The 12,720-nt window shown below is 53.1% G+C and overlaps 1 protein-coding gene across 2 annotated transcripts; it reads left to right on the top strand.

The window, feature by feature from the left end:
* Positions 1-5,548: 5,548 nt before the first annotated feature.
* On the top strand, positions 5,549-9,573 carry TWIST1 (twist family bHLH transcription factor 1). 2 transcript variants are annotated; one of them, XM_015853891.2, is made up of 2 exons: positions 5,549-6,534; positions 8,286-9,573. In XM_015853891.2, the coding sequence occupies exon 1, from the start codon at positions 5,567-5,569 to the stop codon at positions 6,488-6,490; it is 924 nt and encodes a 307-aa protein (XP_015709377.1). In that variant the 5' UTR covers positions 5,549-5,566; the 3' UTR covers positions 6,491-6,534; positions 8,286-9,573. The 2 variants fall into 2 exon arrangements, with proteins under 2 accessions (XP_015709377.1, XP_015709376.1); XM_015853890.2 differs by lacking the exon at positions 8,286-9,573 and adding an exon at positions 7,030-7,781 and having other exon boundaries at positions 5,551-6,534.
* The last annotated feature ends 3,147 nt before the right edge of the window (positions 9,574-12,720 follow it).

Here is a 12,720-nt window from a genome sequence, read left to right as displayed (position 1 = left end):
GAGAGAGGAGGAGGAGGTGGATGGTTTCCAACTTCCAGATCTGGTATTCAATCAGACTACCAATCAAAAAGATAATAATTTCCATTTCCCTAGAAGAGCATATGTGTATGTTAGGATGACCTTCCAAGCATATTCCCTGTGTCACACCAGGTCTTGTTGTTTGTTTCAGAGGTAAGGGAGAGCCTATTACTGTCTGGTGAATTCTTGTGGGGTCTTCAGAGTCACAGTAGTTTCTCACATGACCCTTTTATTCATCTTCTTCCCTGAAATTCCAAAAACAACTGTAAGTCTAAAACACACCACAGTAAATACAGAGTACAAGAAATCCTTCCCCAGGATGCATACGGGACTGTCAGTGCTTCCTTCCATGCTGAAATTCTGACTCTAGGATTTTGTTTTGAATTGCATGATCTGCAAAAAGAGTCTGAGCCCACCCTTAGGAAGCATGCCTTGTCCATCCATCATCAGTGCCCATGGTAAGCTCTTCTTCACCTTGGATGAAAAAAATCAGAGTTTGTGGCAAAAAAGGCCTGAAGTTTTATGCAGCTTCCATGGGTCAAGTGTACTGAAAGACTGAAGAACAGATTTGAGTGATGTGTGGGAGCAGGAAGAATATAAAAGAAAGAGAGAGAGAGAGATTTACAGGGTTCAGGAAAGATGGGAGAGATGGAAAAACAAAACAACTTAAAAAAAAATCAAAGGAGCTGAAATAACAAATAAACTCCATTATTAATATAAATAACTATCATCCCCTGGAGTGTAGATAAGCTTGTTTTACTAAGCAGTCTTTTCAGATTTAGACATGAAACCACATAAACAAGACCCTGAGATACAATTAGGTGCAGAGCTCCACAACAGCATCAGATCTGTTGATCTTTTGTGATAGGAAGGACTGGTCTTCTCTGTGGAGCAGGAGAAGGTACTGCTCAAGCCTCCACCAAGGTGCTCACTCTCACCTCTAGGCATTTCTTCCCCTGCCATGAATTATTTCTGAAGATGAATAAATATTCTATAAACAAAAGTCGTGATAGATATATATGGGTACAGCTGTCTCCTGTATGATGATGCTTGCTCTTTGACTGGGCTGAGGCGACGCCAGGGCAGAGCGTAGCACAGCGGGGCAGGGGAACAGAGCAGCGCTCCCTGCCGCCCGCACAGCCCCGGGCGGGGGCTGAGAGCACGGGGCTGTCATGCAGAGAAGCTAATCAAACGGCTCCTATCACCTTTCCCTGTGCCAGTAGGACTTCGGGAATTTTCACTCAACAGCTACACAGAAACTACAAAGTCGAGATTAAAAGAAAAGGAAATGTCTTAAGAAAAATCACTGAGGTCATATTTGGCGATGAAACTGCTTCACTGAATGATTCCCGAGTAATTTTCTCTTCGTTCTTTCAAAGCTTAGGCTGGAAGTACACCTGTGAGAAGCGTCCGTGTGTCCGCAGGTCTCCGTGCACCAGACCCGCAACCTCGCAGCGAGAGGTAGAAGCAGCACTCGGGGTTACCTGAAGTGGCATCTTTGCAGTCTGTATCCGACCAGCTCCGAGCGGGAGGGCAGCATCTCCCCGCGGTGAGGCTCCGCTGGAGCAGCCGCGGCCCCGAGCGCTGCCCCCGGCCCGGCCCGGAGGGGAATCGTGCCCTCCGGCGGCCGCCGGCAGCACAGCCCGGCTGGGCTTCCCTGCCCCGGGTCCGGAGGCTCTGAGCCGGCTGCAGTCAATGGGAAGAGAGGAAAATGGGAAATAAGGCTAACTCCGATCATCTGTAGGAATTAAAACCTCAGCCCACGGGGAGGCTGGAGAAACTTCAACTGATTTCAATCAGCTTTGAATTCTGCCTGAAAGATACATCTGGAAGTGCACGTCCTATGCAGTGCAGCCTGTCTCTGAGCACGCACATAATGCCACGATTACATTGCTGAATACCCCAAGAAATCCTCACCAGTGAGAGAGCTCAGTATATTACCACCACGCACAGCCTTTCTGAGCTAAATTACAGCATGTGTGTGTGCCATATGGGTAACACTGAGCAGCACACTGCAGCTCAGCTGTAATTTGTGTGTATGCAGAATAACACACTAATGGGCAACTTTGTACGTGTAACCACCATGCATAGTTTATAAGCACAGTTCACACAAGTTCTTAAATTTTCCTGCTGATTTATAAACAGGCAGATGAAATGAGAGCTTCCATTCATTCTTCAGCTTGAAAGGAAGAACCACACTGTCAGCCCACTCCCCTTGAAAGCAGGGAGGCATGCTGGCTGCAGAGGGGCCTATGTGATACAGCCTGAGGATGTCTCAGCAGCCAATAATCCTGCACAGGGATCAAGAGATCCTGGTGGGGGAAACTCGTCTGAATTTTCTCCCTAAAATCACTCGTGGATTTTGCTTCCAGAGGCACATAACTGAGAACTAAGTGGGAGACAAAACCCAGTTCATTGTGTCACTCCACTGAGGTTATCCCTCAGTTCATCTTCCTGGGAGCTTGTTATTTATGTAGCTTTGTGTTTACACCCCCAGCTGTAATCGGGGTCATTATAGCTGTGCTGTGCTGATATCAGTATACTAAATTTTCTTCTGTCCTGTCTGCAGTCTGAACACCTAGACGCTGCACACATATCTTTTGGGGCTAAGATGCAGAAAGGCCCTACAAATGGTTGTGTGTTGACCTATAAAGGCCCTGGAAAGTCTCTGGGGTTGCTTGCATCTTTGCATATTGCTCTCCAAACAGTGAAGAAGGGCTGAGAGCTGCCTGAGGAGTCAGACAAGTGACCACCCACACCACACCTCCACACAGACGAGAGCAGGACAGGTATCCTTCATTCTGTGCTGCAGGGCAGCCTGCAGGGCTGCCTTAGTGGCTTTTGGAGGATCTGAGTGTGTTACCACTGGCAGCCTAGAAGCAGTCAGCCTGAATGCAGCACAGTTTGCTGCACGAGCTCAATTACCTTTACTTCACAGCAAAAACCCCAAGATAAAATCCAAACCTGGAATGAAATGATGCAGATTGCTGCAGCAATCACTCATGCAGTGCACAGGTCCCAGGCATCACTACATGGATTCATCCCACTACTGTTGCTGGTTTTTGCTGCAGTTTGAGCTGGAAGGAAAGGAAAGGAAAGGAAAGGAAAGGAAAGGAAAGGAAAAAGAAAGGAATGGAAAGGAAGGAAAGGAAAGGAAAAGTTAAAGAACAGAAAGGGAATGTAGGTATAATGCAAAGGGAAGGGAATTATAAAAGAAGGGAAAGGAAAGGAAAGGAAAGGAAAGGAAAGGAAAGGAAAAGGAAAGGAAAGGAAAGGAAAGGAAGGAAAGGAAAGGAAAGGAAAGGAAAGGAAAGTATGAAGGAAAGGAAAGGAAGGAAAGGAAGAGGAAGGGGGAAGGGGAGAAGGAAGAAAGGAAGGAGGGAAGAAGGAAGGAGGAAGAAAGGAAGGAGGGAAGAAAGGAAGGAGGGAAGAAAGGAAGGGAGGGAAGAAAGGAAGGAAGGAAGGAAGGAAGGAAGGAAGGAAGGAAGGAAGGAAGAGGAAGGAATGGAAGGAAGGAAGGAAGGAAGGAAGGAAGGAAGGAAGGAAGGAAGGAAGGAAGGAAGGAAGGAAGGAAGGAAGGAAGAGAAGAAAGGAGGAAGGAAGGAAGGAAGGAAGGAAGGAAGGAAGGAAGGAAGGAAGGAAGGAAGGAAGGAAGGAGGAAGGAAGGAAGGAAAGGAAGGAAGGAAGGAGGGAAGGAAGGAAGGGAAGGAAGGAAGGAAGGAAGGAAGAAGGAAGTAAAGGAAGGAAGGAAGGAAGGAAGGAAGGAAGGAAGGAAGGAAGGAAGGAAGGAAGGAAGGAAGGAATGGTGATGGTGATGGTGATGGTGATGGGAAGGCAACCTTTACCTTGGAGCTGCAGCTTCCACCGACACAAGGAAACTGCAACATTTGTGGTCATGGTATTGAGGTACTGGCAGGGGCCTGCTGGTCTCAGCAACCACAGCAGGGTCAAGTGGACAGTGAGGAAGCTGTGCCCATTCCCATGTCTGTGTGCCTTCCCTCACCTGGTAGGTCCCCCTGTTTCTTGCCACCCTGCTCCTGACTCTCTCCCAACAGAGAAGAGTTAGGATAGGCTGTTGCTTTGTTTCTCTGTCGGCTGGAAGCCCTGTGGGGGCAAGCTTTCCCGGCGGAGTAGGGAGAGGCAGCTCCTGACTGCAGCGGGGGATTCCGAGCGCTGCGGTGGGGCCGGATCGGGCCTCAGTGAGCCGGGGCCGTGCTGTGCCCTCGGCGACGGCTGTCTCGGGGTCCTGGCTTCTCGCAGAGCCCGGGACGGGGAGAGGCCCGCAGGCAGGGGGAACAAACGGCTCTTTTCTCCCCGAGCAAGAAGCCTCCTCTCTCTCTCTCTCTCTCTTTTTTTTTTTTTTTTAATAGGTTTTGTTGTTTGTTTTGTTTTGTTTTTTTTCCTCCCCCTCGGATTTCCCCCTTACCCTCACCCGTAGCACTCCCCGTTACTCAGTCCTCTTTGTGCACCCACTTCAGTCGCTGCCAGGGAGCATTGCCCGGCAGCTGCCGTTGGTTGCCCCAGCCTCGAGAACGACCGTGTGGTGCACTCACAGGGAGAACCAGCGGTGCACGGCCCTGGCTGCTCCTCGCTGGCAGATTCTGCCTTTCTCTTGCACGCTTTCCCCGTTCGAATCTGAGCTGCTGTTAAAAAGACACACCACCTGCTCGGTGCTGCCAGCAAGCAGGGGCAGAGACACAAAGGCGGGGGATGGGGAGAAATTATTTTGCCTACTGATTTGATTGAAAATGAATACGCTCCCTTCCCAGGAACGGACTCGGATGCCTTCGAGGAGGGCAAACTGAAACGTACGGTCAGGGGTGCATGGAGCTGGCAAAGAGTCCCATCACCGCAGTGCCAGGCTAGGCTGGAAGGATACGAATCCCGCCAGGAGTCCTCCTAAGATAAACGTGGGCACTAACGCCTGTGTCCGAAACCAGTGCTGACCTCTCCCGTCGCTTCTAGCCCTGTATATGGCTTTCTCCGAGAGCAGTCCTCCAATCTGACAGGACGGGGCTGTCCCTTTTCCTCTTCCCGGCCCAGAAATGTGCGGCCGCCTTAGCAAGCCGGACTCTGAGGGGGGTCGGAGACGGGGACGGGACACAGCCAGGATGTGCCTGGATGCTCCTCCGCGGGGACTTTCCCCTTCCCCCCCTTTCTTAAAGAGCCGTGCCCTCTGCAGCGGGGAACGTCCGAGATTTTGGAGCACTGCCCCGGTGCTGCGGGGCAGACCCCCGGGTGCGAGGCACACCGAGCGGCTTTCGGACCCTTCCGCCTCCCCACTTCGGGCACTCCTCCACCTCCCCGGCCCCCAGCAGCACCCCACAGCCAAGAGAGAACCGAGGGAATCTGAAGGAGAAAGCGAGGAGAGGGGAGCGGAGAAAGGGGCTGGGATAGGGGTGTGCGTGTGCCGTGGGGAGGGGGGAGGTCGAATCACTTGTGAATGGTTTGAAAAAAATAATCGGGGGAGGGCGTGGAGCGTGGAGGGGGGGAAGCGGAAACTTTCCTATAAAACTCAGCAAAAGTCCCTCCTCTCCACGTCAGGCCAATGACACTGCTGCCCCCAAACTTTCCGCCAGCAGGAGCTATAAGAACCTCCAAGTCTTCAACTTTCTCCCAATCCCAGACACCTCGAAGGGGCTCCAAGGAGGGATCGGGAGGGATTCTTTTTTATTATTATTATTTTTTTGCTGGGCTTTTTTTTTTTTTCCTCCTCTTGGATCCTGATGCCATCCCCCCTCCCCCCAAAGTGAGGTCCTGCCTCCCTCCCTCCCTCCTCCTCCTTCTCCTCGCAGGCCAGCGAAGCAGCCGCTCAAGGGGGAGCTGGCGGGTTAGGTGCCCCCCTCTTCTCCCTGCCCTCCCCCCCCTCCCGGCCCGCTTCTCGCGTCTCCCCCCAGAGATGATGCAGCAGGACGAGTCAAACTCTCCAGTCTCCCCCGCCGACGACAGCTTGAGCAACAGCGAAGAGGAGCCGGACCGGCAGCAGCTGCCCAACGGCAAGAGGGGTGGCCGCAAGCGCCGCTCCAGCCGGCGCAGCGCCGGGGGCGCCGTCGGGGCCGCGGACGAGCCCTGCAGCCCGGCGCAAGGCAAGCGGGGCAAGAAGTGCGGGGCGGGCGCGGGAGGCGGCGGCGGAGGCGGCAGCAGCAGCGGCGGCGGCAGCCCGCAGTCCTACGAGGAGCTGCAGACTCAGAGGGTCATGGCCAACGTGCGGGAGCGGCAGCGCACGCAGTCCCTGAACGAAGCTTTCGCCGCGCTGAGGAAGATCATCCCCACGTTGCCCTCCGACAAGCTGAGCAAGATCCAGACCCTCAAGCTGGCGGCCCGGTACATCGACTTCCTCTACCAGGTCTTACAGAGCGACGAGCTGGACTCCAAGATGGCAAGCTGCAGCTATGTGGCCCACGAGCGGCTCAGCTACGCCTTCTCGGTGTGGAGAATGGAGGGCGCCTGGTCCATGTCCGCATCCCACTAGCAGGCGGCGTTCCCCTCCACGCATCCCCCCGGCAGGAGCCCTAGGTAAGGCGGAGACCCCCAGAGCGGCGAAGAGAGGTGCGGAGGCCGCGTCGTGAATCGGCCACGCGTGCCGGGGGGAGGAGGAGGGGGCCTGCGAGTCCCGAGGGGCCCGGCCTGCAGCCGGGAGAAAGGGGCCGCTACGCGGGGCTGCCACCTCATGTGGAAGTCCCACGCGCGGCGGGGCGCTGCAGCTGGGGTGGGTGGGCTGCGGGCGGGGACGCGGGGCGGGTGCGGCCTGAGCGCTGCGGGGCTGCGGGCGGTTCTCGGCCTCAAGTGTTCGGGCCGAGACCCACGCGAGGCCCATGGAGCGTTCTCCGCAGCCTCAGCAGCCGTGGGGCGTCCCGGAGCCGCCGCACTTCGGGCACAGCACGAGCACGAGGCTCTCATCCTTTAAGCGCGCACCGTGCGTGTGTTTGCGGAGACAGAGAGGTGTAGAGGACTCTGCATGTACCTTTCATTGTCAGTAACGAGTTTTCCGCCCTCTCTGGGTTTTTGCAGATTACATTGTTCCCACAGAAGGAGAAAATGGACAATCTAGAGACTCTGAAGTTGGATACCGTGTTGTGTTGTTGTTCTTGTCTTAAAATATATATATATGCCAAGGATTTCTTGGAAATTAAAAGAGCAGCATCCAAAGTGAAAGCAGGGCGTGGGGAGCACTTAAGGAAAGAGAAAGAGCCGAGGGCTTGGACAGTGCCTATCCGGTGGGCGTCGGTACAATCCACACATCTCTGCATTCTGATAGAAGTCTGAAGCGTTCCAATTTTTTTTTATTATTATTATTTTTTTATTTTGACGAAGAATGTTGGAATCTATTTTTTTTTCATTTGCCTGTTTTTAGGGTTTTTATTTTGTTTTGTTTTTTGTTTGTTTGTTTTTCAATGCATGCATTCCCAAGAGGTCGTGCCTATGAGCCACTGAGGAGAGGAAGTACGTTATTGTGAACTTCATTCTTGAATGAAAGCAAGCACCCAACCAAAGTATCCCTGTAGAGATGAAAAGATGTTTTTTTAGGGGGGAATAAACTGGGCTCGAGCTGTTATTATACCCGGTTCCTAACTTTTTTTTTTTATTATTATTATTATTTTTCCTCTGAGAAAAAAAAAATAAACATTTTATTTATTTATTGATGACCCATGTTAAAATGCAAATAGATCCGGTGTCTAAATGCATTCCTATTTTTATGATTGTTTTGTAAATATCATTGTATATTATTTTTCTGCAATAAAGAAATATGATTGAAATTTTAACAACCTTCAGGTTTGGTCTCTCTGAGAACTCCGGCTGGGAGCTGGAGATAAACACCCGATTGTTGGGCTTAAAGGCACCCAAGAGAGAGGGGCCACAGTATAAACAAACCAGGCGAAAAAGGAAAATAAACCGGCTACTGACAGACACAGGCGCTTTATTTATTGGGACAGCTTTATTATTCCGCACCGAGGCTCTGGGGCACGGTGGGCTCCCTCCTCCCTGTCCGTGCCCCAGGTGGGAGGCAGAAGCCCGTTCCCACGCGGCTTTGCCCATATCTTTTAGCGAGAGGTATCGGTTTTAAGAAGGGATCCGTCCATTCGCAGGCAAAGAGAAAGTGAGTTTGAAATAGGGAAGTGCCCAGCGAGTGGGGTTTTCCGGTGGAAGTGATGTCTGACTGCTCTTGCTCTCTAGGGTCTTCCATATAATATATAGAGCGGCGATCACTTTCTCGTTGTACAACGCACGGGGATGCGCTAACCCGCCCTCTTCTCTTCTACACGTAGGGCGCGGCGAGACCCCGGTGTAAAAGAGAGGAAATCTACAGACCTGAGGGCTAAGGAGGATGGTGAAAAAGGGAAGATGCTCAAACAGCAACAAAAAATACCAAGAGAAAACCACCCCCAGCCCTTAACACCCGCAGCTGATTCCTCATCTGCTGTCCCTCGTTCATTTCCCGGCTCCCCAATCCCCCTTTATGCCCCTCCGAGGAGGCTGCGCTGGTGTGCAGTGCCGCCCGGGAGTAGCGCAGAGCCCCCTGCGGAGCTGGGGTCGGGCAGCCGGGACTCAGCCGGTGTCCAGGGCAAGGAGATGGGGTGTTTGTTCAAAGCAGAGCCTGTTTGCATAGCCCAGGTTCAGTTGACTTTTTTTGCCTGAATGTTTTTGTTTCCATATCCCCATATTACCTTCTGTTGCTGACATAACAGTCTTATGAATTTAATATCGTGCATATTTTAGGCCAGTGAGCAATGTTTACAGTAGAGAGCCCGCAGCGCTTGTTTGTATTGCCGAATTAGCGAGGACGTGGAAATTGAATGGGGACCGAGGTGGTCGCAGCCCCGCTGTGAGATCCCGGGGGGCATTGCCTCCCCCCGCGGCCCCTCAGCTCCCCTCTCCTTTGTACCTCGCCGGATCCCTCGTCCCGCTGCGGGCCTCCGCCGGGAGGTAACGGGCGACTGCGAGAGTGGAGGGGCAGCGGGGCTGGGGGACGTGAGCAGGGGGGTGAGGGTGGTCAGCGTTCTTTACGGGACAGAATCACAAAGGAGGGAAAGAGCTCCTTTAGGAAGAGCGTCTCGTTTAGGGTTAAGCAGGTAGGGAAATACAACGGGGAGAAGGGATGCTCGTTGCGTTTTGCGCGTGGAGTTACCTGAGGGATATAGACGAGGATCCCGACGCGTTTACAAAGCCGTGAGCCACGCTCTGCTAACCCTGAGAAACGGGCCGAGCTATCCGGAGCAGCTCCGCTTGGTGAACTCCAACCGGACTGACCCCATCGCAAAGAGCGCTCAGCGGGTGAGAAAATCCCCCACTGCTGCCCGCAGGACCCACGCGGCACTGGGGACCTCCGCCTCACCGCGGGCTCCTGCCGCTCTCTCCCTGCTGCCGAACGCCACCTCCGCTTCACTAAAAGGAGATAATCCCGTTCGACAAACACAAATGCGACCTTTCCTGATTTGGAGCTGGGGATTGCCTAGGCCCGGCGCTCCTAGAGCTTGAGCCAAAAGTGATTAAATGGGAGTCAGACTTACTCAAAGGGGGAAAAAATATATGGATGGATATTAAATCGTCTTCTGGGAATTTTAAACACTCTCGCAATCAGCAAATTAACTTTGGAAGTCCTGATTGATTTTGCTTCTCTCTCGGAGGCATCGCTACGTCCCGCTTGCTAGCGTACACGCGAACCCGAGCGGAGATGAGCTCTGGGCCCATCACTCCCTTCTCACCGCCCTGGCCCAGCCGCGCTGGCGGTCCCGGAGCGCTGGGTGCGGAGAGATGCGGGGAGAGGGGCCCGGAGCTGCGCCTCCTGCGGGGCGGGGGGCGCCGGCCGCGGGGCTCGCGCATTCCTCGGTTTGGCAGGGGCCGCCCCGCTGCTTTCTCCAAGCCGGTATCGGGTTCCTCCCAGGCGTATGATTTCACTTGAAGTCCTGCCCAGGAGCCCTTCAAAGCGCACGCTTGTCCCGCTCCCATGATGTCAGGCGGTTTTCCCTGCATCTGTAATTTTAAGCAAAACAAACAAACGAGCGGTCTGGGTGGGGGGTTGAGAGGAGGGTACAAAAATCACGGAAAGGCCGAGGAAGGCTCCGGGGGGAGAGGGGCTCACCTGCGGCGCCGACAGCGTCGGCACCTGCCGCTCGCCGAGAGCTACCGCTGGGTCCCGGAGCTCCGGAGAGGGGTGGGAAGGGGCTGCAGGGTGGGGAAGGGGCTCCGTTCCCTGCACGACCCCCACCAGGGCCCGGCACAGCTCGCAGCTCCTACCTGCCCCGGCGGGAAGCCGGGCGCTCCGCCATCGACAGGCGTCTTGGGGTAGTGGGAGTGGAAACCCACCCCGCAGAGGGTTGCGGGTGGCGGAGGGGAAGAAAGAGGCTCCCGCACCCACGTCCCACCAAGACTCGTTTTATTTGCCGCGCAGCGTTAGCTGCCCGCAGTAAACATGGCACAGGATGTATTTCGCATTAACTCGTGCACCAGCTTCTCTCGGCTTCAGCCCACTTAATGTTCCTGGCAAATCAAAGCACGTGTCCTTTGAAGAAGGTGTGTAATTGGAGTTTAAGGCATGTATGGAATTCCCAGATGTCTATAAAATACGCAGGAGCATTTGGCAGGTCACTGGAAGGTGGAGCAGGTTACAATCACGGGTACAAAAGTCCCCTTTTCTTTTTTAAGAGCAACCAAGAGGCCGAGTATACAGAACAGCGTCCGAGATTGAGGGTTTTATGGAACGGGAACAATAAAGCTGTGGAAACATAACGGTGACAATAGCACCCGTCTGAAAACCCGAACCAAAACGCAAAAGAAAATGAAACATTCATAGCGGGAGGAAAGCTGTGTTTCCGCCCCTCAAATCTCGGTCTCTGCCCGCTTAGCAGTGCCGAACCACCTCAGTGAGGCTGGGTTTTTGTGGGGAGCGACACTGCTTTCAAAAAGATGTTGCATTATATTTGCAGCAACTTCGTGAAAATTCTCCTGTGCTGTGCGCGGCCGCGTTTCTCTTTGAAATTATCCCGAAGAACTGCGCAGCAATCAACAGTACTCAGATGATAACAGCAATTAACAATAGGAGAAAAAATAACGGAATCGGGTTTGGTTAATGAAACACTCATTATCTGGTTTTACCAATGTTGGAGTAACACTGCGGGGTATGGGGGATGCTACCATCCTTCTTGCTGCCTTGCAGAGATACCCACGCGCAGCGTTGGGCTGGGACGGGACCCGCTGGGCTCTCCTAAAGCGAGAACTGGAGCGAGGGGCGGCGGGGACGAATGCGTCGTGAAGGCCGGGGTCGCCCCCTCATGTTTAGGACGGCTTTGTTCTGTTTGGGATGGATGAGGCAGGGTCATTAACCGAGCAGTCAAGAAAGGAGCGATGCGCACACTGCAGCCGTGGGGGAAAGGGGATCTTCGGAGGGGAAGGGATTTTGACATGTGAAAAGTTAAGCAGGTACCTGAAGGAGGTTTATTTTGACCAGATGTTGGAGCTTTGTGAGAATGTCACGTGAAGGGAACAGATGTACAACTTGCAAATGGAGCCCCGCCTTGTAAACATGGGCAGAGAACGGCTCTCGGAAAATCAAGTGTAAATCTTTCATGCCATTTTATACATGTGTGCATTTATGCATATATTCCTTTTAAACTGTTTCCTTGTTGGAAAGAAAACACAGATGTTCAGTCCAAATGTTGTATGCTCTTCCAGTACTCTGAATCTAACTCCCCTTCCTTCCTTCCTTCCTTCCTTCCTTCCTTCCTTCCTTCCTTCCTTCCTTCCTTCCTCTTCCTTCCTTCCTTCCTTCCTTCCTTCCTCCTTCCTCCTTTCCTTCCTTCTTTTCAATCTCATTTCCTTTTCTTCCTTCCTTCCTTTCCTTTCCTTTCTCCCTCCTTCCTTCCTTCCTTCCTTCCTTCCTTCCTTCCTTCCTTCTTCCTCCTTCCTTCCTTTCCTTCCTTCCTTCCTTCCTTCCTTTCCTTCCTTCCTTCCTTCCTTCCTTCCTTCTTCCTTCCTTCCTTCCTTCCTTCCTTCCTTCCTTCCCTTCCTCCTTCCTTCCTTCCTTCCTTCCTTCCTTCTTCCTTCCTCTTCCTTCCTTTTTTCCTTCCCTCTCTCCTCTCTCTCCCTCCCTCCTCTCCCTCCTTCCTCCTCCTCTCTCCCTTCTTCCCTCACTCTCTTCTCCTTCCCTCACTCTCTCCCTTCTTCCCTCACTCTCTTCCTCCTTCCCTTCCTCCTTTTATTTTCCCTTTTTCTCTTTCTCCCTCTCTTTTTTTGACGTTCTTTTTTTCTTTTTCTTTCTTCTCTCATCTTTCACGTTCTTTCTCCCTTCCATTCTCTCCCCCTTTCCTCATCTTTCTCTTTTCATCTCTCTCTCCTTTTTCTTATTATTTTTCCCCTTTATTCCTTCCTGCCCATCGTCCCCCTCCTTTAGTCTCGCGTCTGTTTGATCCCAAGCAAAGTATCGGATCTCTGCTGGGAGGAGAAGCTGAGACTAATCAATTGCCTTCTGTTTGAAGGTGCACGCAGCCTTCCAGGAGGAGCGAGGCAGCGCTGCTTTGCCAGTCCCGAGCCCGGGGCCGCCCCGGCTCTGCCCTGCTTTCGGGGCCCCGCATTGCAAGCGGCTTAGGAAGCGGGGCAAAGGCTTCGGGCTGCGGGGCACCGGGAGCAGGGAAGCGGGCAGCCCCGGCTCTCAGGAAAAATTTTTTTGGGGGGGAAGGCGGGGGGATTTCCCCTCCCCGTGGTTTT

The sequence above is a fragment of the Coturnix japonica genome, chromosome 2, assembly GCF_001577835.2.
Source record: "Coturnix japonica isolate 7356 chromosome 2, Coturnix japonica 2.1, whole genome shotgun sequence".
Lineage (NCBI taxonomy): Eukaryota > Metazoa > Chordata > Aves > Galliformes > Phasianidae > Coturnix > Coturnix japonica.
This window is presented reverse-complemented; position numbering and strand designations above follow the sequence as displayed.